The following is a 27,984-nucleotide window of genomic DNA, read 5'->3' on the forward strand; positions in this document are numbered from 1 at the left end:
TTAGTTGTATGACTGCGGTATGCGCTGACCTTTGGTTTGCTGTGGCCAATCACTGAAAGCACCAGCTGCCAATAGTGGCAAAACAACACCCTGATTTAACCTCATGAAATCACGAAAGCAGCGGCATTAGTTGCTAGATTACCTACATACGGTTGTTTTTGGGGGGAATGTCCGTGGAAAATGCCGGAAGAACACAAAACAAACATGTAATTTTTAATAGCCCGTCACACTAAGTTATTATAAATCTCAACTCGAGATGAACGAGAGTTATTAGTAAAAGCTCTGTCACGCAGACACAACGCCACAACACTGAGAACCTACCGGAGTCTGTGAAGCCCGTGATGGCCTGGGAATATTTGTCCAGCGCATCAGCAAACTGTCCATTCTTAAAGAACAGGTTTCCCTCGTTCTTAAGCCGGGCCAGCGGTGGGGGCAGGGCCCCACAAGGGGCGTCGAGGTTGCTTCCATCTCCCCCAACCGGCCGGGCTCCCTTAGAGTCCCTCCTGCCAGAGCCCTGAGCTCCGTTCCACAGACCCTTGTCCGACGTCGAATCCTGTTGGTTCACCTTGTACTTCTCTGCAATGCCTCCCCGGTTTTTCCAGTGGCTTCCGTGTGAATTGTGGTCTGTGTGCGGGCTGGGGCCCCCTTCCCCTCCTCTGCCGTGGGGCTTCTTCTGAGCATTTCCCATGTCTCCCCTCTCGGCAGGAGCAACAGCAGCACTCTCCCCTCCCACTGCCTCGCTCGGCTCAACCGGACAAGCTGCCGAGCACAGAACACACCCACAGGAAGCAGTCAGCGGTTACATCACAGTGGGGGGAGGGGTTGATAGAGTTTCAGGAAGTCTCTCTCTCTCTCTCTAACAAGGCAGCCCAGCAAGCCGTTGGTGATGCAGAGAGAGAGAGGGGGAGGGGTGGAGAACAACCACACACACACACACACACACACACACACACACGATCTGGTCTGAAGAATGTAATACTACTGAGACAGGGGCTAGGGGGGGAATGGCAGATAGTCAGTAGGATGTCATATTACTGAGACAGAGGGGGGGATGGCAGATAGTCAGTAGGATGTCATGTTACTGAGACAGGGGGGAATGGCAGATAGTCAGTAGGATGTCATATTACTGAGACAGAGGGGGATGGCAGATAGTCAGTAGGAGGTCATATTACTGAGACAGGGGCTAGGGGGGAATGGCAGATAGTCAGTAGGAGGTCATATTACTGAGACAGAGGCTAGGGGGGGGAATGGCAGATAGTCAGTAGGAGGTCATATTACTGAGACAGAGGGGGGAATGGCAGATAGTCAGTAGGAGGTCATATTACTGAGACAGAGGGGGGAATGGCAGATAGTCAGTAGGAGGTCATATTACTGAGACAGGGGCTAGGGGGAATGGCAGATAGTCAGTAGGAGGTCATATTACTGAGACAGAGGCTAGGGGGGAATGGCAGATAGTCAGTAGGAGGTCATATTACTGAGACAGAGGGGGAATGGCAGATAGTCAGTAGGAGGTCATATTACTGAGACAGAGGGGGAATGGCAGATAGTCAGTAGGAGGTCATATTACTGAGACAGAGGGGGAATGGCAGATAGTCAGTAGGAGGTCATATTACTGAGACAGAGGGGGAATGGCAGATAGTCAGTAGGAGGTCATATTACTGAGACAGGGGCTAGGGGGAATGGCAGATAGTCAGTAGGAGGTCATATTACTGAGACAGAGGGGGAATGGCAGATAGTCAGTAGGAGGTCATATTACTGAGACAGAGGGGGGAATGGCAGATAGTCAGTAGGAGGTCATATTACTGAGACAGGGGCTAGGGGGGGAATGGCAGATAGTCAGTAGGAGGTCATATTACTGAGACCGAGGGGGGAATGGCAGATAGTCAGTAGGAGGTCATATTACTGAGACAGAGGGGGAATGGCAGATAGTCAGTAGGATGTCATATTACTGAGACAGAGGGGGGAATGGCAGATAGTCAGTAGGAGGTCATACTACTGAGACAGGGGCTAGGGGGGGAATGGCAGATAGTCAGTAGGATGTCATATTACTGAGACAGAGGGGGGAATGGCAGATAGTCAGTAGGAGGTCATATTACTGAGACAGAGGGGGGAATGGCAGATAGTCAGTAGGATGTCATATTACTGAGACAGAGGGGGGAATGGCAGATAGTCAGTAGGATGTCATACTGAGACAGAGGGGGAATGGCAGATAGTCAGTAGGAGGTCATATTACTGAGACAGAGGGGGAATGGCAGATAGTCAGTAGGATGTCATATTACTGAGACAGAGGGGGAATGGCAGATAGTCAGTAGGATGTCATATTACTGAGACAGAGGGGGAATGGCAGATAGTCAGTAGGAGGTCATATTACTGAGACCGAGGGGGAATGGCAGATAGTCAGTAGGAGGTCATATTACTGAGACAGAGGGGGAATGGCAGATAGTCAGTAGGAGGTCATATTACTGAGACAGAGGGGGAATGGCAGATAGTCAGTAGGAGGTCATATTACTGAGACAGAGGGGGAATGGCAGATAGTCAGTAGGAGGTCATATTACTGAGACAGAGGGGGAATGGCAGATAGTCAGTAGGAGGTCATATTACTGAGACAGGGGCTAGGGGGGGAATGGCAGATAGTCAGTAGGAGGTCATATTACTGAGACAGAGGGGGAATGGCAGATAGTCAGTAGGAGGTCATATTACTGAGACAGAGGGGGAATGGCAGATAGTCAGTAGGAGGTCATATTACTGAGACAGAGGGGGAATGGCAGATAGTCAGTAGGATGTCATATTACTGAGACAGAGGGGGGAATGGCAGATAGTCAGTAGGATGTCATATTACTGAGACAGAGGGGGGAATGGCAGATAGTCAGTAGGAGGTCATATTACTGAGACAGAGGGGGGAATGGCAGATAGTCAGTAGGAGGTCATATTACTGAGACAGAGGGGGGAATGGCAGATAGTCAGTAGGAGGTCATATTACTGAGACAGAGGGGGGGAATGGCAGATAGTCAGTAGGAGGTCATATTACTGAGACAGAGGGGGGAATGGCAGATAGCAGCTCATTGAGGCTTTATAGCATCCTGATCAACGCAGCCATTAGCATGAGGGATTTGACCGTTGGATTAGAGAACAAATCCCCAGATTTACAGTGGGGGGGTTGAGTTAGCTACCACAGCACAGACACACAGCCCAACACTGACCCACAGCACAGACACACAGCCCAACACTGACCCACAGCACAGACACACAGCCCAACACTGACCCACAGCACAGACACACAACCCAACACTGACCCACAGCACAGACACAGCCAAACACTGACCCACAGCACTGACCCACAGCACAGACACACAGCCCAACACTGACCCACAGCAGAGACACACAGCCCAACACTGACCCACAGCACAGACACAGCCCAACACTGACCCACAGCACAGACACAGCCAAACACTGACCCACAGCACAGACACACAGCACAGACACACAGCACAGACACACAGCCCAACACTGACCCACAGCACAGACACACAGCACAGATACACAGCACAGACACACAGCACAGACACACAGCCCAACACTGACCCACAGCACAGACACACAGCCCAACACTGACCCACAGCACAGACACGCAGCCCAACACTGACCCACAGCACAGACACACAGCCCAACACTGACCCACAGCACAGACACACAGACACACAGCCCAACACTGACCCACAGCTCAGACCCACAGCACTGACCCACAGCACAGACCCACAGCACAGACCCACAGCACTGACCCACAGCACAGACCCACAGCACAGACCCACAGCACAGACCCACAGCACTGACCCACAGCACTGACCCACAGCACTGACCCACAGCTCAGACACACAGCCCAACACTGACCCACAGCACAGACACACAGCCCAACACTGACCCACAGCACAGACACACAGCCCAACACTGACCCACAGTACAGACACACAGCACAGACCCACAGCACAGACACACAGCCCAACACTGACCCACAGCACAGACACACAGCCCAACACTGACCCACAGCACAGACACACAGCCCAACACTGACCCACAGCACAGACACACAGCCCAACACTGACCCACAGCACAGACACACAGCACAGACCCACAGCACAGACACACAGCACAGACACACAGCCCAACACTGACCCACAGCTCAGACACACAGCACAGACACACAGCCCAACACTGACCCACAGCACAGACCCACAGCACAGACACACAGCCCAACACTGACCCACAGTACAGACACACAGCACAGACACACAGCCCAACACTGACCCACAGCACAGACACACAGCCCAACACTGACCCACAGCACAGACACACAGCCCAACACTGACCCACAGCACAGACACACAGCCCAACACTGACCGACAGCACAGACACACAGCACAGACCCACAGCACAGACACACAGCACAGACACACAGCCCAACACTGACCCACAGCTCAGACACACAGCACAGACACACAGCCCAACACTGACCCACAGCACAGACACACAGCCCAACACTGACCCACAGCACAGACCCACAGCACAGACACACAGCCCAGCACTGACCCACAGCACAGACACACAGCCCAACACTGACCCACAGCACAGACACACAGCCCAACACTGACACACAGCACAGACACACAGCCCAACACTGACCCACAGCACAGACACACAGCCCAACACAGACACACAGCACAGACACACAGCACAGACACACAGCCCAACACTGACCCACAGCACAGACACACAGCACTGACCCACAGCACAGACACACAGCCCAACACTGACCCACAGCACAGACACACAACCCAACACTGACCCACAGCACAGACACACAGCCCAACACTGACCCACAGCACAGACACACAGCCCAACACTGACCCACAGCTCAGACACACAGCCCAGCACTGACCCACAGCTCAGACACACAGCCCAACACTGACCCACAGCACAGACACAGCCCAACACTGACCCACAGCACAGACACAGCCAAACACTGACCCACAGCACTGACCCACAGCACAGACACACAGCCCAACACTGACCCACAGCACAGACACACAGCCCAACACTGACCCACAGCACAGACACACAGCCCAACACTGACCCACAGCACAGACACAGCCCAACACTGACCCACAGCACAGACACACAGCACAGACACACAGCAGAGACACACAGCCCAACACTGACCCACAGCACAGACACAGCCCAACACTGACCCACAGCACAGACACAGCCAAACACTGACCCACAGCACAGACACACAGCACAGACACACAGCCCAACACTGACCCACAGCACAGACACACAGCACAGACACACAGCACAGACACACAGCCCAACACTGACCCACAGCACAGACACACAGCACAGACACACAGCACAGACACACAGCACAGACACACAGCCCAACACTGACCCACAGCACAGACACACAGCCCAACACTGACCCACAGCACAGACACGCAGCCCAACACTGACCCACAGCACAGACACACAGCCCAACACTGACCCACAGTACAGACACACAGCCCAACACTGACCCACAGCACAGACACACAACCCAACACTGACCCACAGTACAGACACACAGCACAGACCCACAGCACAGACACACAGACACACAGCCCAACACTGACCCACAGCTCAGACCCACAGCACTGACCCACAGCACAGACCCACAGCACAGACCCACAGCACTGACCCACAGCACAGACCCACAGCACAGACCCACAGCACAGACCCACAGCACTGACCCACAGCACTGACCCACAGCACTGACCCACAGCTCAGACACACAGCCCAACACTGACCCACAGCACAGACACACAGCCCAACACTGACCCACAGCACAGACACACAACCCAACACTGACCCACAGTACAGACACACAGCACAGACCCACAGCACAGACACACAGCCCAACACTGACCCACAGCACAGACACACAGCACAGACACACAGCACAGACACACAGCACAGACACACAGCCCAACACTGACCCACAGCACAGACACACAGCCCAACACTGACCCACAGCACAGACACACAGCCCAACACTGACCCACAGTACAGACACACAGCCCAACACTGACCCACAGCACAGACACACAACCAGACACTGACCCACAGCACAGACACACAGCCCAGCACTGACCCACAGCTCAGACACACAGCCCAACACTGACCCACAGCACAGACACACAGCACAGACACACAGCCCAACACTGACCCACAGCACAGACCCACAGCCCAACACTGACCCACAGCACAGACACACAGCCCAGCACTGACCCACAGCACAGACACACAGCACAGACACACAGCCCAACACTGACCCACAGCACAGACACACAGCCCAACACTGACCCACAGCACAGACCCACAGCACAGACCCACAGCCCAACACTGACCCACAGCACAGACACACAGCCCAACACTGACCCACAGCACAGACACACAGCCAATCAGCCAGCCAGCCAGCCAGGCAGGCAACCAACCAACCAGCTAGCAAGCCAGCCAGCCAGCCAGCAGGCCGGGCAACTAACCAACCAGCCAGCCAGCCAGTCAGCCAGCTAGCCAGCCAGGCAACCAACCAACCAGCCAGGCAACCAACCAACCAGCCAGGCAACCAACCAGCCAGCCAGCCAGGCAACCAACCAGCCAGCCAGCCAGGCAAAAAACCAACCAGGCAACCAACCAGCCAGGCAACCAACCAGCCAGCCAACCAGCCAGCCAGCCAGGCAACCAACCAAACAGCCAGCGAGCCTTGCAACCAGCCAGCCAGGCAACCAACCAACCAGCCAGCCAGCCAGCCAACCAGCCAGCCAGCCTTAATGTAATATAATAACCTCTTTGTTTAGTAGGTCTAGGATCAGTCATCATCTGATCTGGTTAAACACTTGTTGGGTGTTTAAGGAACAAACTAGAACACCTATGTCACCTTCTCATGGTAATATTATGTCTCTCTAATTCTACTCATTGGCTTAGACTTGCATTTGCATGTTTCTGTTGTTATAGAAACATGAGAAAAAGGGGTGAAGTTGTTTTTCTCATTTGCATGTTTCTGTTGTTATAGAAACATGAGAAAAAGGGGTTGGAGTTGTTTTTCTGACTGTTGAATTGTGAATCATCTGAGTGTTGTTTTATAGAACAGTCAGTTTGATGTTGACTGCCTGGTGACAGACTGTACACCACAGTACAGGGCCTGTGAAGCAGGCTACTCCAGGTCAACTACCATATCATTAAAAACCAACTGGTGGTCTCCAGGACTGGGCTGGAGGTCAGTCATTTCTAACTGGTGGTCTCCAGGACTGGGCTGGAGGTCAGTCACTTCTAACTGGTGGTCTCCAGGACTGGGCTGGAGGTCAGTCACTTCTAACTGGTGGTCTCCAGGACTGGGCTGGAGGTCAGTCACTTCTAACTGGTGGTCTCCAGGACTGGGCTGGAGGTCAGTCACTTCTAACTGGTGGTCTCCAGGACTGGGCTGGAGGTCAGTCACTTCTAACTGGTGGTCTCCAGGACTGGGCTGGAGGTCAGTCACTTCTAACTGGTGGTCTCCAGGACTGGTCTGGAGGTCAGTCACTTCTAACTGGTGGTCTCCAGGACTGGGCTGGAGGTCAGTCACTTCTAACTGGTGGTCTCCAGGACTGGGCTGGAGGTCAGTCACTTCTAACTGGTAGTCTCTAGGACTGGGCTGGAGGTCAGTCATTTCTAACTGGTGGTCTCCAGGACTGGGCTGGAGGTCAGTCACTTCTAACTGGTGGTCTCCAGGACTGGGCTGGAGGTCAGTCACTTCTAACTGGTAGTCTCTAGGACTGGGCTGGAGGTCAGTCATTTCTAACTGGTGGTCTCCAGGACTGGGCTGGAGGTCAGTCACTTCTAACTGGTAGTCTCTAGGACTGGGCTGGAGGTCAGTCATTTCTAACTGGTGGTCTCCAGGACTGGACTGGAGGTCAGTCACTTCTAACTGGTGGTCTGCAGGACTGGGCTGGAGGTCAGTCATTTCTAACTGGTGGTCTCCAGGACTGGGCTGGAGGTCAGACACTTTTAACTGGTGGTCTCCAGGACTGGGCTGGAGGTCAGTCACTTCTAACTGGTAGTCTCTAGGACTGGGCTGGAGGTCAGTCATTTCTAACTGGTGGTCTCCAGGACTGGGCTGGAGGTCAGTCACTTCTAACTGGTGGTCTCCAGGACTGGACTGGAGGTCAGTCACTTCTAACTGGTGGTCTCCAGGACTGGGCTGGAGGTCAGTCACTTCTAACTGGTGGTCTCCAGGACTGGGCTGGAGGTCAGTCACTTCTAACTGGTGGTCTCCAGGACTGGGCTGGAGGTCAGACACTTCTAACTGGTGGTCTGCAAGACTGGGCTGGAGGTCAGTCATTTCTAACTGGTGGTCTCCAGGACTGGGCTGGAGGTCAGTCACTTCTAACTGGTGGTCTCCAGGACTGGGCTGGAGGTCAGTCACTTCTAACTGGTGGTCTCCAGGACTGGGCTGGAGGTCAGTCACTTCTAACTGGTGGTCTCCAGGACTGGGCTGGAGGTCAGTCACTTCTAACTGGTGGTCTCCAGGACTGGGCTGGAGGTCAGTCACTTCTAACTGGTGGTCTCCAGGACTGGGCTGGAGGTCAGTCACTTCTAACTGGTGGTCTCCAGGACTGGGCTGGAGGTCAGTCACTTCTAACTGGTGGTCTCCAGGACTGGCCTGGAGGTCAGTCACTTCTAACTGGTGGTCTCCAGGACTGGGCTGGAGGTCAGTCACTTCTAACTGGTGGTCTCCAGGACTGGGCTGGAGGTCAGTCACTTCTAACTGGTAGTCTCTAGGACTGGGCTGGAGGTCAGTCACTTCTAACTGGTGGTCTCCAGGACTGGGCTGGAGGTCAGTCACTTCTAACTGGTGGTCTCCAGGACTGGGCTGGAGGTCAGTCACTTCTAACTGGTAGTCTCTAGGACTGGGCTGGAGGTCAGTCACTTCTAACTGGTGGTCTCCAGGACTGGGCTGGAGGTCAGTCACTTCTAACTGGTGGTCTGCAGGACTGGGCTGGAGGTCAGACACTTCCAACAGAGAGGTATAATGGTTCAATCTCACTAAGTAGGTGAAGTGATCAGTCACTCACCTCTCTGCTCTTCCCGTATCTCATCCTCCTCCACTTCCTGAATCAGGATCTTCGTCCTTTTACGTTCTGTCTCCGGTGGACACTGGGTTAGTTTCTCATCCTCCTCCACTTCCTGAATCAGGATCTTTGTGCTTTTACGTTCTGTCTCCGGTGGACACTGGGTTAGTTTCTCATCCTCCTCCACTTCCTGAATCAGGATCTTCGTGCTTTTACGTTCTGTCTCCGGTGGACACTGGGTTAGTTTCTCATCCTCCTCCACTTCCTGAATCAGGATCTTTGTGCTTTTACGTTCCGTCTCCGGTGGACACTGGGTTAGTTTCTCATCCTCCTCCACTTCCTGAATCAGGATCTTTGTGCTTTTACGTTCTGTCTCCGGTGGACACTGGGTTAGTTTCTCATCCTCCTCCACTTCCTGAATCAGGATCTTCGTGCTTTTACGTTCTGTCTCCGGTGGACACTGGGTTAGTTTCTTATCCACCTCAAGCAGGAGTTTCTGTGGGCCAGGATGTGTGACGGAAAAGAAGACAAGAAGACTTGGGAAATAGTTCATCCCATTGTTCCATTACATTCAAAACACAGTCCAACAACATGTTATGCAGATGAAGACAGGTTGATACAACAGGAGCACCAGTCCGTACGATTCAGGACTTCCTGGACGTAACGTTCCTTTGAAATGTGACACGACTGAAGACAAGTTAAGTCCATATCCTTCATTCCAGGCCTGACGGTTACTACGGTCACGTCTGATGGTCGCTACGGTACCGTCTGACGGTCGCTATGGTACCGTCTGTTGAATAAACAGGAGTCCTGACGGTCACTACGGTAACGTCTGACGGTCACTACGGTAACGTCTGACGGTCGCTATGGTACCGTCTGTTGAATAAACAGGAGTCCTGATGGTCACTACGGTAACGTCTGACGGTCACTACGGTAACGTCTGATGGTCACTACGGTACCGTCTGACGGTCACTACGGTAACGTCTGATGGTCACTATTGCACCATCTGATGAATAAACAGGAGTCCTGAAGGTCACTATGGTAACGTCTGCTGAATAAACAGGAGTCCTGATGGTCACTATGGTACCATCTGTTGAATAAACAGGAGTCCTGATGGTCACTACGGTAACGTCTGACAGTCACTACGGTACCGTCTGTTGAATAAACAGGAGTCCTGATGGTCACTATGGTACCATCTGTTGAATAAACAGGAGTCCTGATGGTCACTACGGTAACGTCTGACAGTCACTACGGTACCGTCTGTTGAATAAACAGGAGTCCTGATGGTCACTACGGTAACGTCTGTTGAATAAACAGGAGTCCTGATGGTCACTACGGTAACGTCTGACAGTCACTACGGTACCGTCTGTTGAATAAACAGGAGTCCTGATGGTCACTACGGTAACGTCTGTTGAATAAACAGGAGTCCTGATGGTCACTACGGTAATGTCTGTTGAATAAACAGGAGTCCTGATGGTCACTACGGTAACGTCTGACAGTCACTACGGTACCGTCTGTTGAATAAACAGGAGTCCTGATGGTCACTACGGTAACGTCTGACGGTCACTACGGTAACGTCTGACAGTCACTACGGTACCGTCTGTTGAATAAACAGGAGTCCTGATGGTCACTACGGTAACGTCTGTTGAATAAACCGGAGTCCTGATGGTCACTACGGTAATGTCTGACAGTCACTACGGTACCGTCTGTTGAATAAACAGGAGTCCTGATGGTCACTACGGTACCGTCTGTTGAATAAACAGGAGTCCTGATGGTCACTACGGTAACGTCTGACAGTCACTACAGTACCATCTGTTGAATAAACAGGAGTCTTGATGGTCACTACGGTAACGTCTGACGGTCACTACGGTACCGTCTGATGGTCACTACGGTAACGTCTGACAGTCACTACAGTACCATCTGTTGAATAAACTGGAGTCCTGATGGTCACTACGGTAACGTCTGACGGTCACTACGGTAACGTCTGATGAATAAACAGGAGTCCTGATGGTCACTACGGTAACGTCTGATGGTCGCTACGGTAACGTCAGATGGTCACTACGGTACCGTCTGATGGTCGCTACGGTACCGTCTGATGGTCGCTACGGTAATGTCTGATGGTCACTACGGTATCGTCTGATGAATACACAGGAGTCCTGATGGTCACTACGGTAACGTCTGATGGACGCTACGGTAATGTCTGATGGTCACTACGGTACCGTCTGTTGAATAAACAGGAGCCCTGGTGGTCACTACGGTAACGTCTGACGGTCATTACGGGACTGTGTGTGTGTGTGTGAGACACTAACAGTAGCAGTGATGTTCTGTGGTTCGGTCTGCAGGACGTTCCTCAGGTCTTCAGCAGCCCTCTGATAGTTCCCCTGTTGTTTCAGCACTGTGGCCCTGCGGAGGAGAGCTTTAAAACACAACGCTGTCAGTCAGGGACATGAGCTTTAAAACACCACGCTGTCAGTCAGGGACATGAGCTTTAAAACACAACGCTGTCAGTCAGGGACATGAGCTATAAAACACAACGCTGTCAGTCAGGGACATGAGCTATAAAACACAACGCTGTCAGTCAGGGACATGAGCTATAAAACACAACGCTGTCAGTCAGGGACATGAGCTATAAAACACAACGCTGTCAGTCAGGGACATGGGCTTTAAAACACAACGCTGTCAGTCAGGGACATGACATGGGCTTTAAAACACAACGCTGTCAGTCAGGGACATGACATGAGCTTTAAAACACCACGCTGTCAGTCAGGGACATGGGCTTTAAAACACAACGCTGTCAGTCAGGGACATGAGCTTTAAAACACAACGCTGTCAGTCAGGGACATGGGCTTTAAAACACAACGCTGTCAGTCAGGGACATGAGCTTTAAAACACAACGCTGTCAGTCAGGGACATGGGCTTTAAAACACAACGCTGTCAGTCAGGGACATGGGCTTTAAAACACAACGCTGTCAGTCAGGGACATGAGCTTTAAAACACAACGCTGTCAGTCAGGGACATGGGCTTTAAAACACAACGCTGTCAGTCAGGGACATGGGCTTTAAAACACAACGCTGTCAGTCAGGGACATGGGCTTTAAAACACCACGCTGTCAGTCAGGGACATGGGCTTTAAAACACAACGCTGTCAGTCAGGGACATGAGCTTTAAAACACAACGCTGTCAGTCAGGGACATGGGCTTTAAAACACGACGCTGTCAGTCAGGGACATGAGCTTTAAAACACAACGCTGTCAGTCAGGGACATGGGCTTTAAAACACAACGCTGTCAGTCAGGGACATGGGCTTTAAAACACAACGCTGTCAGTCAGGGACATGGGCTTTAAAACACAACGCTGTCAGTCAGGGACATGACATGGGCTTTAAAACACAACGCTGTCAGTCAGGGACATGACATGAGCTTTAAAACACAACGCTGTCAGTCAGGGACATGGGCTTTAAAACACAACGCTGTCAGTCAGGGACATGGGCTTTAAAACACCACGCTGTCAGTCAGGGACATGGGCTTTAAAACACAACGCTGTCAGTCAGGGACATGAGCTTTAAAACACAACGCTGTCAGTAAGGGACATGAGCTTTAAAACACCACACTGTCAGTCAGGGACATGGGCTTTAAAACACAACGCTGTCAGTCAGGGACATGGGCTTTAAAACACGACGCTGTCAGTCAGGGACATGAGCTTTAAAACACAACGCTGTCAGTCAGGGACATGGGCTTTAAAACACAACGCTGTCAGTCAGGGACATGGGCTTTAAAACACAACGCTGTCAGTCAGGGACATGGGCTTTAAAACACAACGCTGTCAGTCAGGGACATGACATGGGCTTTAAAACACAACGCTGTCAGTCAGGGACATGGGCTTTAAAACACAACGCTGTCAGTCAGGGACATGAGCTTTAAAACACAACGCTGTCAGTCAGGGACATGGGCTTTAAAACACAACGCTGTCAGTCAGGGACATGACATGGGCATTAAAACACAACGCTGTCAGTCAGGGACATGGGCTTTAAAACACAACGCTGTCAGTCAGGGACATGAGCTTTAAAACACAACGCTGTCAGTCAGGGACATGAGCTTTAAAACACCACGCTGTCAGTCAGGGACATGAGCTTTAAAACACCACGCTGTCAGTCAGGGACATGAGCTTTAAAACACAACGCTGTCAGTCAGGGACATGAGCTTTAAAACACAACGCTGTCAGTCAGGGACATGAGCTTTAAAACACCACGCTGTCAGTCAGGGACATGAGCTTTAAAACACAACGCTGTCAGTCAGGGACATGAGCTTTAAAACACAACGCTGTCAGTCAGGGACATGAGCTTTAAAACACCACGCTGTCAGTCAGGGACATGAGCTTTAAAACACAACGCTGTCAGTCAGGGACATGAGCTTTAAAACACAACGCTGTCAGTCAGGGACATGGGCTTTAAAACACAACGCTGTCAGTCAGGGACATGGGCTTTAAAACACAACGCTGTCAGTCAGGGACATGAGCTTTAAAACACAACGCTGTCAGTCAGGGACATGAGCTTTAAAACACCACGCTGTCAGTCAGGGACATGAGCTTTAAAACACCACGCTGTCAGTCAGGGACATGGGCTTTAAAACACAACGCTGTCAGTCAGGGACATGGGCTTTAAAACACAACGCTGTCAGTCAGGGACATGGGCTTTAAAACACAACGCTGTCAGTCAGGGACATGGGCTTTAAAACACCACGCTGTCAGTCAGGGACATGGGCTTTAAAACACAACGCTGTCAGTCAGGGACATGAGCTTTAAAACACAACGCTGTCAGTCAGGGACATGAGCTTTAAAACACAACGCTGTCAGTCAGGGACATGAGCTATAAAACACAACGCTGTCAGTCAGGGACATGAGCTTTAAAACACAACGCTGTCAGTCAGGGACATGAGCTTTAAAACACCACGCTGTCAGTCAGGGACATGAGCTTTAAAACACAACGCTGTCAGTCAGGGACATGAGCTTTAAAACACAACGCTGTCAGTCAGGGACATGAGCTTTAAAACACAACGCTGTCAGTCAGGGACATGAGCTTTAAAACACAACGCTGTCAGTCAGGGACATGAGCTTTAAAACACAACGCTGTCAGTCAGGGACATGAGCTTTAAAACACAACGCTGTCAGTCAGGGACATGACATGGGCTTTAAAACACAACGCTGTCAGTCAGGGACATGAGCTTTAAAACACAACGCTGTCAGTCAGGGACGTGACATGAGCTTTAAAACACAACGCTGTCAGTCAGGGACATGAGCTTTAAAACACAACGCTGTCAGTCAGGGACATGAGCTTTAAAACACAACGCTGTCAGTCAGGGACATGGGCTTTAAAACACAACGCTGTCAGTCAGGGACATGAGCTTTAAAACACAACGCTGTCAGTCAGGGACATGAGCTTTAAAACACAACGCTGTCAGTCAGGGACATGACATGGGCTTTAAAACACAACGCTGTCAGTCAGGGACATGAGCTTTAAAACACAACGCTGTCAGTCAGGGACGTGACATGAGCTTTAAAACACAACGCTGTCAGTCAGGGACATGGGCTTTAAAACACAACGCTGTCAGTCAGGGACATGAGCTTTAAAACACCACGCTGTCAGTCAGGGACATGGGCTTTAAAACACAACGCTGTCAGTCAGGGACATGAGCTTTAAAACACAACGCTGTCAGTCAGGGACATGAGCTTTAAAACACAACGCTGTCAGTCAGGGACATGAGCTTTAAAACACCACGCTGTCAGTCAGGGACATGGGCTTTAAAACACAACGCTGTCAGTCAGGGACATGGGCTTTAAAACACAACGCTGTCAGTCAGGGACATGACATGAGCTTTAAAACACAACGCTGTCAGTCAGGGACATGGGCTTTAAAACACAACGCTGTCAGTCAGGGACATGAGCTTTAAAACACAACGCTGTCAGTCAGGGACATGAACTTTAAAACACAACGCTGTCAGTCAGGGACATGGGCTTTAAAACACAACGCTGTCAGTCAGGGACATGGGCTATAAAACACAACGCTGTCAGTCAGGGACATGGGCTTTAAAACACAACGCTGTCAGTCAGGGACATGAGCTTTAAAACACCACGCTGTCAGTCAGGGACATGGGCTTTAAAACACAACGCTGTCAGTCAGGGACATGGGCTTTAAAACACAACGCTGTCAGTCAGGGACATGGGCTTTAAAACACAACGCTGTCAGTCAGGGACATGGGCTTTAAAACACAACGCTGTCAGTCAGGGACATGAGCTTTAAAACACCACGCTGTCAGTCAGGGACATGGGCTTTAAAACACCACGCTGTCAGTCAGGGACATGGGCTTTAAAACACAACGCTGTCAGTCAGGGACATGACATGGGCTTTAAAACACAACGCTGTCAGTCAGGGACATGGGCTTTAAAACACAACGCTGTCAGTCAGGGACATGAGCTTTAAAACACAACGCTGTCAGTCAGGGACATGAGCTTTAAAACACAACGCTGTCAGTCAGGGACATGGGCTTTAAAACACAACGCTGTCAGTCAGGGACATGAGCTTTAAAACACAACGCTGTCAGTCAGGGACATGGGCTTTAAAACACAACGCTGTCAGTCAGGGACATGAGCTTTAAAACACAACGCTGTCAGTCAGGGACATGGGCTTTAAAACACACCTTATTCCCGCCTGCACCACTTTTCAATCAGGGCCCTTTGGACTCATTGGGTCCTCTTCTAAAGTAGTGCACTATATAGGGAATAAGGTTTCATTGGGTCCTGGTCTAAAGTAGTGCACTATATAGGGAATAGGGTTCCATTTGAGTACCTTTAATATTGTCTGGCTCTATCTCTAGTGGGTCAGTACCTTTCATATTGTCTGGCTCTATCTCTAGTGGGTCAGTACCTTTCATATTGTCTGGCTCTATCTCTAGTGGGTCAGTACCTTTTATATTGTCTGGCTCTATCTCTACTGGGTCAGCACCTTTCATATTGTCTGGCTCTATCTCTAGTGGGTCAGTACCTTTTATATTGTCTGGCTCTATCTCTAGTGGGTCAGTACCTTTCATATTGTCTGGCTCTATCTCTAGTGGGTCAGTACCTTTCATATTGTCTGGCTCTATCTCTAGTGGGTCAGTACCTTTCACATCGTCTGGACAGCACCTTTCATATCGTCTGGCTCTATCTCTAGTGGGTCAGTACCTTTCATATTGTCTGGCTCTATCTCTAGTGGGTCAGTACCTTTCACATCGTCTGGACAGCACCTTTCATATTGTCTGGCTCTATCTCTAGTGGGTCAGTACCTTTCATATTGTCTGGCTCTATCTCTAGTGGGTCAGTACCTTTCATATTGTCTGGCTCTATCTCTAGTGGGTCAGTACATTTCATATTGTCTGGCTCTATCTCTAGTGGGTCAGTACCTTTCATATTGTCTGGCTCTATCTCTAGTGGGTCAGTACCTTTTATATTGTCTGGCTCTATCTCTACTGGGTCAGCACCTTTTATATTGTCTGGCTCTATCTCTAGTGGGTCAGTACCTTTCACATCGTCTGGACAGCACCTTTCATATTGTCTGGCTCTATCTCTAGTGGGTCAGCACCTTTCATATTGTCTGGCTCTATCTCTAGTGGGTCAGTACCTTTCATATTGTCTGGCTCTATCTCTAGTGGGTCAGTACCTTTTATATTGTCTGGCTCTATCTCTAGTGGGTCAGTACCTTTTATATTGTCTGGCTCTATCTCTAGTGGGTCAGTACCTTTCATATTGTCTGGCTCTATCTCTAGTAGGACAGTACCTTTTATATTGTCTGGCTCCATTTCCAGTACTTTCTGACAGTCGTTGAGGGCATTGTGCCAGTGTTGCAGTTTGATCTCTGACTGGGCTCTGTTGTTGTAGCCGGCTACGGTTGGTACCACTGACAGACTCCTGGTGAGAACGAGACATGGAGAGAAGCAACCAAGACTTCACAAAATGGGACAAACACCAAATTGAGACTGCACGCAGAATTCTGCAAAAATATCCTCCGTGTACAACGTAGAACACCAAATAATGCATGCAGAGCAGAATTAGGCCGATACCCACTAATTATCAAAATCCAGAAAAGAGCCGTTAAATTCTATAACCACCTAAAAGGAAGCGATTCCCAAACCTTCCACAACAAAGCCATCACCTACAGAGAGATGAACCTGGAGAAGAGTCCCCTAAGCAAGCTGGTCCTGGGGCTCTGTTCACAAACACAAACACACCCTACAGAGCCCCAGGACAGCAGCACAATTAGACCCAACCAAATCATGAGAAAACAAAAGGATAATTACTTGACACATTGGAAAGAATTAACAAAAAAACAGAGCAAACTAGAATGCTATTTGGCCCTACACAGAGAGTACACAGTGGCAGAATACCTGACCACTGTGACTGACCCAAAATTAAGGAAAGCTTTGACTATGTACAGACTCAGTGAGCATAGCCTTGCTATTGAGAAAGGCCGCCGTAGGCAGACATGGCTTTCAAGAGAAGACAGGCTATGTGCTCACTGCCCACAAAATGAGGTGGAAACTGAGCTGCACTTCCTAACCTCCTACCCAATGTATGACCATATTAGAGAGACATATTTCCCTCAGATTACACAGATCCACAAAGAATTCGAAAACAAATCCAATTTTGATAAACTCCCATATCTACTGGGTGAAATTCCACAATGTGCATCACAGCAGCAAGATTTGTGACCTGTTGCCACGAGAAAAGGGCAACCAGTGAAGAACACACACCATTGTAAATACAACCCATATCTATGCTTATTTATTTTATCTTGTGTCCTTTACCATTTGTACATTGTTAAAACACTGTATATATATATATAATATGACATTCGTAATGTCTTTATTGTTTTGAAACTTCTGTATGTGTAATGTTTACTGTTCATTTTTATTGTTTATTTCACTTTATATATTCACTTTATATATTATCTAGCTCACTTGCTTTGGCAATGTTAACACGTTTCCCATGCCAATAAAGCCCTTGAATTGAATTGAGAAGAGAGACGGACCTCATTTAGCAGTACTGAAGACTGGCTATTGGATGAGACCTTCCCACCGAGGGCTTGAGTAATATAAACATTGAATAAGGAAATATGACAGAGCTCCACGAGTATCGCTATGAACATAAATGTCTCTCTGCGGTTCGAAGCTGAACTCAAGACAAAGGAATTAAACCCATTGAAAATGCATTCACTAAAAGATACTAGCATCAACTTAGCTTGAAGGTAATGACCGTCCCTAAATCATCAAAGTGACACAGCTATGAGTGTTGAGTTATAGCGTCTGACCTTGTATAATACACCACAGCTTCTTCATAGTCGTTGGCCTTGAAGGCCTCGTTGCCTTTATCCTTCTCACGGTTGGCAACGAGGAGTCTCTCGTGTTCAGTCAGCGCTACAAGAACATACACGTTCTATCAAGATGACTGAGCAACAATAGTCACACAAAGACCTACTTCAAAGTGTACATGAATTCACGATATATAACTACCGAACAACACAATTCACTTATTTACACTTTGTGTAACCGTTAAAAATAAATAGCATCTCTGGGACACTAACGACACAGTCTAATGAGAAACAAATATATCTTTCACCTGTTGTATCCATTTTGCTCCTGATTTTTGAAAGTCTAGAGTTTACAATTGCAGGGGGATCCTTTTTTGTTACATTTCCATCAATTTTATCACACTCCTTGTCGACATCAAACCTGCAATACAGAATGATAACATTGATAATATTGTCTAGGCATGATTCCTGGATCCCATACATGAATTACACAGCAGGAAAAAACTACACTGGTCCCATTCTATATAATCAGGAGGTAGAACCTTCTAGACTCACTGGTCCCATTCTATATAATCAGGAGGTAGAACCTTCTAGAAACTCACTGGTCCCATTCTATATAATCAGGAGGTAGAACCTTCTAGAAACTCACTGGTCCCATTCTATATAATCAGGAGGTAGAACCTTCTAGAAACTCACTGGTCCCATTCTATATAATCAGGAGGTAGAACATTCTAGAAACTCACTTGTCCCATTCTATATAATCAGGAGGTAGAACCTTCTAGACTCACTGGTCCCATTCTATATAATCAGGAGGAAGAACCTTCTAGAAACTCACTGGTCCCATTCTATATAATCAGGAGGAAGAACCTTCTAGACTCTCTGGTCCCATCCTATATAATCAGGAGGTAGAACCTTCTAGACTCTCTGGTCCCATTCTATATAATCAGGAGGTAGAACCTTCTAGACTCTCTGGTCCCATTCTATATAATCAGGAGGTAGAACCTTCTAGACTCTCTGGTCCCATTCTATATAATCAGGAGGTAGAACCTTCTAGACTCACTGGTCCCATTCTATATAATCAGGAGGTAGAACCTTCTAGACTCTCTGGTCCCATTCTATATAATCAGGAGGTAGAACCTTCTAGACTCTCTGGTCCCATTCTATATAATCAGGAGGAAGAACCTTCTAGAAACTCACTTGTCCCATTCTATATAATCAGGATGTAGAACCTTCTAGAAACTCACTGGTCCCATTCTATATAATCAGGAGGAAGAACCTTCTAGAAACTCACTTGTCCCATCCTATATAATCAGGATGTAGAACCTTCTAGAAACTCACTTGTCCCATTCTATATAATTACGAGGCAGAACCTTCTAGAAACTCACTGGTCCCATTCTATATAATCAGGAGGTAGAACCTTCTAGACTCACTGGTCCCATTCTATATAATTACGAGGCAGAACCTTCTAGAAACTCACTGGTCCCATTCTATATAATCAGGAGGTAGAACCTTCTAGACTCACTGGTCCCATTCTATATAATCAGGAGGTAGAACCTTCTAGAAACTCACTGGTCCCATTCTATATAATCAGGAGGTAGAACCTTCTAGACTCACTGGTCCCATTCTATATAATCAGGAGGTAGAACCTTCTAGACTCTCTGGTCCAATTCTATATAATCAGGAGGTAGAACCTTCTAGAAACTCACTGGTCCAATTCTATATAATCAGGAGGAAGAACCTTCTAGAAACTCACTGGTCCCATTCTATATAATCAGGAGGTAGAACCTTCTAGACTCACTGGTCCCATTCTATATAATCAGGAGGTAGAACCTTCTAGACTCACTGGTCCCATTCTATATAATCAGGAGGAAGAACCTTCTAGAAACTCACTGGTCTTATTCTATATAATCAGGAGGTAGAACCTTCTAGAAACTCACTGGTCTTATTCTATATAATCAGGATATAGAACATTCTAGACTCACTGGTCCCATTCTATATAATTATGAGGCAGCACCTTCTAGAAACTCACTGGTCCAATTCTATATAATCAGGAGGTAGAACCTTCTAGAAACTCACTGGTCTTATTCTATATAATCAGGAGGTAGAACCTTCTAGACTCACTGGTCCCATTCTATATAATCAGGATGTAGAACATTCTAGACTCACTGGTCCCATTCTATATAATTATGAGGCAGCACCTTCTAGAAACTCACTGGTCCAATTCTATATAATCAGGAGGTAGAACCTTCTAGAAACTCACTTGTCCCATTCTATATAATCAGGAGGTAGAACCTTCTAGAAACTCACTGGTCTTATTCTATATAATCAGGAGGTAGAACCTTCTAGACTCACTGGTCCAATTCTATATAATCAGGAGGTAGAACCTTCTAGAAACTCACTGGTCCAATTCTATATAATTATGAGGCAGCACCTTCTAGAAACTCACTTGTCCCATTCTATATAATTATGAGGTAGAACCTTCTAGAAACTCACTGGTCCCATTCTATATAATTATGAGGCAGCACCTTCTAGAAACTCACTGGTCCCATTCTATATAATCAGGAGGTAGAACCTTCTAGAAACTCACTGGTCCCATTCTATATAATCAGGAGGTAGAACCTTCTAGACTCACTGGTTCCATTCTATATAATCAGGAGGAAGAACCTTCTAGACTCACTGGTCCCATTCTATATAATCAGGAGGTAGAACCTTCTAGACTCACTGGTCCCATTCTATATAATCAGGAGGTAGAACCTTCTAGACTCTCTGGTCCCATTCTATATAATCAGGAGGTAGAACCTTCTAGACTCACTGGTCCCATTCTATATAATCAGGAGGTAGAACCTTCTAGACTCTCTGGTCCCATTCTATATAATCAGGAGGTAGAACCTTCTAGACTCTCTGGTCCCATTCTATATAATCAGGAGGTAGAACCTTCTAGACTCTCTGGTCCCATTCTATATAATCAGGAGGTAGAACCTTCTAGACTCACTGGTCCCATTCTATATAATCAGGAGGTAGAACCTTCTAGACTCTCTGGTCCCATTCTATATAATCAGGAGGTAGAACCTTCTAGACTCTCTGGTCCCATTCTATATAATCAGGAGGAAGAACCTTCTAGAAACTCACTGGTCCCATTCTATATAATCAGGAGGTAGAACCTTCTAGACTCACTGGTCCCATTCTATATAATCAGGAGGTAGAACCTTCTAGACTCTCTGGTCCAATTCTATATAATCAGGAGGTAGAACCTTCTAGAAACTCACTGGTCCAATTCTATATAATCAGGAGGAAGAACCTTCTAGAAACTCACTGGTCCCATTCTATATAATCAGGAGGTAGAACCTTCTAGACTCACTGGTCCCATTCTATATAATCAGGAGGTAGAAGCTTCTAGACTCACTGGTCCCATTCTATATAATCAGGAGGAAGAACCTTCTAGAAACTCACTGGTCTTATTCTATATAATCAGGAGGTAGAACCTTCTAGAAACTCACTGGTCTTATTCTATATAATCAGGATATAGAACATTCTAGACTCACTGGTCCCATTCTATATAATTATGAGGCAGCACCTTCTAGAAACTCACTGGTCCAATTCTATATAATCAGGAGGTAGAACCTTCTAGAAACTCACTGGTCTTATTCTATATAATCAGGAGGTAGAACCTTCTAGACTCACTGGTCCCATTCTATATAATCAGGATGTAGAACATTCTAGACTCACTGGTCCCATTCTATATAATTATGAGGCAGCACCTTCTAGAAACTCACTGGTCCAATTCTATATAATCAGGAGGTAGAACCTTCTAGAAACTCACTTGTCCCATTCTATATAATCAGGAGGTAGAACCTTCTAGAAACTCACTGGTCTTATTCTATATAATCAGGAGGTAGAACCTTCTAGACTCACTGGTCCAATTCTATATAATCAGGAGGTAGAACCTTCTAGAAACTCACTGGTCCAATTCTATATAATTATGAGGCAGCACCTTCTAGAAACTCACTTGTCCCATTCTATATAATTATGAGGTAGAACCTTCTAGAAACTCACTGGTCCCATTCTATATAATTATGAGGCAGCACCTTCTAGAAACTCACTGGTCCCATTCTATATAATCAGGAGGTAGAACCTTCTAGAAACTCACTGGTCCCATTCTATATAATCAGGAGGTAGAACCTTCTAGACTCACTGGTTCCATTCTATATAATCAGGAGGAAGAACCTTCTAGACTCACTGGTCCCATTCTATATAATCAGGAGGTAGAACCTTCTAGACTCACTGGTCCCATTCTATATAATCAGGAGGTAGAACCTTCTAGACTCACTGGTCCCATTCTATATAATCAGGAGGTAGAACCTTCTAGACTCACTGGTCCCATTCTATATAATCAGGAGGTAGAACCTTCTAGACTCTCTGGTCCCATTCTATTTAATCAGGAGGTAGAACCTTCTAGACTCACTGGTCCCATTCTATATAATCAGGAGGTAGAACCTTCTAGACTCTCTGGTCCCATTCTATATAATCAGGAGGTAGAACCTTCTAGACTCTCTGGTCCCATTCTATATAATCAGGAGGTAGAACCTTCTAGACTCTCTGGTCCCATTCTATATAATCAGGAGGTAGAACCTTCTAGACTCACTGGTCCCATTCTATATAATCAGGAGGTAGAACCTTCTAGACTCTCTGGTCCCATTCTATATAATCAGGAGGTAGAACCTTCTAGACTCTCTGGTCCCATTCTATATAATCAGGAGGAAGAACCTTCTAGAAACTCACTGGTCCCATTCTATATAATCAGGAGGTAGAACCTTCTAGACTCTCTGGTCCCATTCTATATAATCAGGAGGTAGAACCTTCTAGACTCTCTGGTCCCATTCTATATAATCAGGAGGTAGAACCTTCTAGACTCACTGGTCCCATTCTATATAATCAGGAGGTAGAACCTTCTAGACTCTCTGGTCCCATTCTATATAATCAGGAGGTAGAACCTTCTAGACTCACTGGTCCCATTCTATATAATCAGGAGGTAGAACCTTCTAGACTCTCTGGTCCCATTCTATATAATCAGGAGGTAGAACCTTCTAGACTCTCTGGTCCCATTCTATATAATCAGGAGGAAGAACCTTCTAGAAACTCACTGGTCCCATTCTATATAATCAGGAGGTAGAACCTTCTAGACTCTCTGGTCCCATTCTATATAATCAGGAGGTAGAACCTTCTAGACTCTCTGGTCCCATTCTATATAATCAGGAGGTAGAACCTTCTAGACTCACTGGTCCCATTCTATATAATCAGGAGGTAGAACCTTCTAGACTCTCTGGTCCCATTCTATATAATCAGGAGGTAGAACCTTCTAGACTCACTGGTCCCATTCTATATAATCAGGAGGTAGAACCTTCTAGACTCTCTGGTCCCATTCTATATAATCAGGAGGTAGAACCTTCTAGACTCTCTGGTCCCATTCTATATAATCAGGAGGAAGAACCTTCTAGAAACTCACTGGTCCCATTCTATATAATCAGGAGGTAGAACCTTCTAGACTCTCTGGTCCCATTCTATATAATCAGGAGGTAGAACCTTCTAGACTCTCTGGTCCCATTCTATATAATCAGGAGGTAGAACCTTCTAGACTCACTGGTCCCATTCTATATAATCAGGAGGTAGAACCTTCTAGACTCTCTGGTCCCATTCTATATAATCAGGAGGAAGAACCTTCTAGACTCACTGGTCCCATTCTATATAATCAGGAGGTAGAACCTTCTAGAAACTCACTGGTCCAATTCTATATAATTATGAGGCAGCACATTCTAGAAACTCACTTGTCCCATTCTATATAATTATGAGGTAGAACCTTCTAGAAACTCACTGGTCCCATTCTATATAATTATGAGGCAGCACCTTCTAGAAACTCACTGGTCCCATTCTATATAATCAGGAGGTAGAACCTTCTAGAAACTCACTGGTCCCATTCTATATAATCAGGAGGTAGAACCTTCTAGACTCACTGGTCCCATTCTATATAATCAGGAGGAAGAACCTTCTAGACTCTCTGGTCCCATTCTATATAATCAGGAGGTAGAACCTTCTAGAAACTCACTGGTCCCATTCTATATAATCAGGAGGTAGAACCTTCTAGACTCACTGGTCCCATTCTATATAATCAGGAGGTAGAACCTTCTAGACTCTCTGGTCCCATTCTATATAATCAGGAGGTAGAACCTTCTAGACTCACTGGTCCCATTCTATATAATCAGGAGGTAGAACCTTCTAGACTCACTGGTCCCATTCTATATAATCAGGAGGTAGAACCTTCTAGACTCTCTGGTCCCATTCTATATAATCAGGAGGTAGAACCTTCTAGACTCACTGGTCCCATTCTATATAATCAGGAGGTAGAACCTTCTAGACTCTCTGGTCCCATTCTATATAATCAGGAGGTAGAACCTTCTAGACTCTCTGGTCCCATTCTATATAATCAGGAGGTAGAACCTTCTAGACTCTCTGGTCCCATTCTATATAATCAGGAGGTAGAACCTTCTAGACTCACTGGTCCCATTCTATATAATCAGGAGGTAGAACCTTCTAGACTCTCTGGTCCCATTCTATATAATCAGGAGGTAGAACCTTCTAGACTCTCTGGTCCCATTCTATATAATCAGGAGGTAGAACCTTCTAGACTCTCTGGTCCCATTCTATATAATCAGGAGGAAGAACCTTCTAGAAACTCACTGGTCCCATTCTATATAATCAGGAGGTAGAACCTTCTAGACTCTCTGGTCCCATTCTATATAATCAGGAGGTAGAACCTTCTAGACTCTCTGGTCCCATTCTATATAATCAGGAGGTAGAACCTTCTAGACTCACTGGTCCCATTCTATATAATCAGGAGGTAGAACCTTCTAGACTCTCTGGTCCCATTCTATATAATCAGGAGGAAGAACCTTCTAGACTCACTGGTCCCATTCTATATAATCAGGAGGTAGAACCTTCTAGACTCACTGGTCCCATTCTATATAATCAGGAGGTAGAACCTTCTAGACTCTCTGGTCCCATTCTATATAATCAGGAGGTAGAACCTTCTAGACTCTCTGGTCCCATTCTATATAATCAGGAGGTAGAACCTTCTAGACTCTCTGGTCCCATTCTATATAATCAGGAGGTAGAACCTTCTAGACTCTCTGGTCCAATTCTATATAATCAGGAGGTAGAACCTTCTAGACTCTCTGGTCCCATTCTATATAATCAGGAGGTAGAACCTTCTAGACTCTCTGGTCCCATTCTATATAATCAGGAGGTAGAACCTTCTAGAAACTCACTGGTCCCATTCTATATAATCAGGAGGAAGAACCTTCTAGAAACTCACTGGTCCCATTCTATATAATCAGGAGGTAGAACCTTCTAGAAACTCACTGGTCCCATTCTATATAATCAGGAGGAAGAACCTTCTAGAAACTCACTGGTCCCATTCTATATAATCAGGAGGTAGAACCTTCTAGACTCACTGGTCCCATTCTATATAATCAGGAGGAAGAACCTTCTAGAAACTCACTGGTCCCATTCTATATAATCAGGAGGTAGAACCTTCTAGAAACTCACTGGTCCCATTCTATATAATCAGGAGGTAGAACCTTCTAGAAACTCACTGATCCCATTCTATATAATCAGGAGGTAGAACCTTCTAGAAACTCACTGGTCCCATTCTATATAATCAGGAGGAAGAACCTTCTAGAAACTCACTGGTCCCATTCTATATAATCAGGAGGTAGAACCTTCTAGAAACTCACTGGTCCCATTCTATATAATCAGGAGGAAGAACCTTCTAGAAACTCACTGGTCCCATTCTATATAATCAGGAGGTAGAACCTTCTAGACTCACTGGTCCCATTCTATATAATCAGGAGGTAGAACCTTCTAGAAACTCACTGGTCCCATTCTATATAATTACGAGGCAGAACCTTCTTCTGTGCAGTTTTCTTCTGTCCATTTGAAACTGTATTCTGCAACACAATTTAGAATGTTCTAGTCATTTTCCTACTATTGTCTGACAACACAAAATAATAGTGTTTCCTTATAAAACAGAGGCTTTACCTGCTTGAGAGGAATAGAGCAACTTGATCCACGTACTGGGGGTAGATTCTCAGTTTCAAGATCATGGAATATAGATTGTTGTTTCAGCTCAGTTTCACTCATTTTGGCATCTGTCTCCCACTTCTGTAAAAGTGAAAAGAGTGTGGTTAGGTATTATTAGGTTAAGTCTGCTATATAAGGATGTGTGTATCGGTCTCATTACCTACAGCTACACTACTATGGTATTACTACTAATACAAAAGTCTCAATACTACTAAGTCAATGATCTCTGTTAACCCAGAACTAAAATCTTGAAATCATTTTTGCTCAGATGCTTGACGTTTAACGTCGTCTCTCCACGACAGATTACAAAGTCAAATTGGCACAGTGAGACACCACAAAAACGTTGAGACAACGTCGCGTGGCAAAGGGACAGCACCTTGAGTTCGTCAGTGATCTGACCCCATTCATCTCCAGAGAAGCAGGCGGCGGTGGCTGGGGGGTTGTCCTTTCTGAGGGCACGACTTTTCGGGTCCAACCTCTCCAGACGACTCTCACAGAACTCTATCAGATGGGGATAGATACCCTCATCTCCAGACCTGTCGTAAAATAGTTGACAGTGAATTTCAGAACATCTTATCAGGATAACACAGAGGTGTTCACTTGTCTGGCATAACACAGAGTCCTCAGGAACAAACAACAAATAGCACGTTGATCCCCATTTCAGTTCTGAATTAGTTTTGTACTATTTGTGTTAACTCTTTTGTCCATTTCTCGCTTAGATTGTTATGTTGAAAACCACCAGCTGTAGCCTAAACCTAACTTTCCTCTGAATCATTTACCTTAGCACCCCCAGAATCTTGCCCAAGTATTTCACATCAGTGCATTTGTCAACGTAGCCGTAGTCTAGGTGATCCACTGGAACTGCTGCGGCAGAAAGGGTCCCCGCTGGCACCTCTTGAGTTAGAAGTGAAGAAACTATCTCTGCATTCATGGCTGACCTGTTGACGACAACAGCAACAACAAAATGTCTATGCGTTACTAAAACGACATTTACTAAGTCGTGGCTAAGTTTAGTAGCTACTGCCTGGGTCCTGCGGCTCCGTGTTTTGACAACAATACCAGCTCGCTGAAGTTAGCAGTTTGGTTTCACGTTACTGTCAGTGAAGATAGTTAAAAAAAAAAAAAAAAATCACCTTTATTTAACATGGATGGTTGAAAAGTCAATGTCCTTACTCACCAAACAACAACCCGTGTCACGGGGGGAATGAGAAATTGTATATATTTAGAGAAATAATAACTCCCTACGATGTAAAGTTATCTTGCGACCTGTGTGTGTGTGTATCTCATCAACAGAGCAACTCATCGCGTTTCGTTACTATGGTGACCAGTGTACCCGGTACGGTGGCCGCAGGGGGGTGCGATTCTGCTTGTTTTGTGGAA

The 27,984-nt window shown here is 46.9% G+C and overlaps 1 protein-coding gene across 1 annotated transcript; it reads right to left on the bottom strand.

Annotated features, from left to right (window-relative positions):
• Nucleotides 1–27,873, bottom strand: LOC135519881 (sperm-associated antigen 1-like). The gene is made up of 12 exons (XM_064945082.1): nt 27,782–27,873; nt 27,384–27,542; nt 26,981–27,140; nt 26,563–26,685; nt 26,398–26,471; nt 18,780–18,892; nt 18,472–18,577; nt 16,942–17,072; nt 11,447–11,568; nt 9,522–9,633; nt 322–759; nt 1–65 (listed from the first exon to the last, which is right to left on the bottom strand). The coding sequence occupies exons 2-12, from the start codon at nt 27,533–27,535 to the stop codon at nt 1–3; spliced, it is 1,596 nt and encodes a 531-aa protein (XP_064801154.1). The 5' UTR covers nt 27,536–27,542; nt 27,782–27,873.
• Between the last annotated feature and the right edge of the window lie 111 nt (nt 27,874–27,984).

The sequence above is a fragment of the Oncorhynchus masou genome, chromosome 29 (genome assembly GCF_036934945.1).
Source record: "Oncorhynchus masou masou isolate Uvic2021 chromosome 29, UVic_Omas_1.1, whole genome shotgun sequence".
NCBI lineage: Eukaryota > Metazoa > Chordata > Actinopteri > Salmoniformes > Salmonidae > Oncorhynchus > Oncorhynchus masou.

Bases quoted from the DNA above. Each gene is read 5' to 3' on its own strand.
- LOC135519881 (XM_064945082.1), bottom strand. From the start codon at position 27,535: ATGAATGCAGAGATAGTTTCTTCACTTCTAACTCAAGAGGTGCCAGCG. The intron at 26,472-26,562 runs GTAAAGCCTCTG...ATTGTGTTGCAG, and splicing joins GCTCTATTCCTCTCAAGCAG to AATACAGTTTCAAATGGACA. The intron at 17,073-18,471 runs GTCAGACGCTAT...CGTTCTCACCAG, and splicing joins GCTGTGGTGTATTATACAAG to GAGTCTGTCAGTGGTACCAA.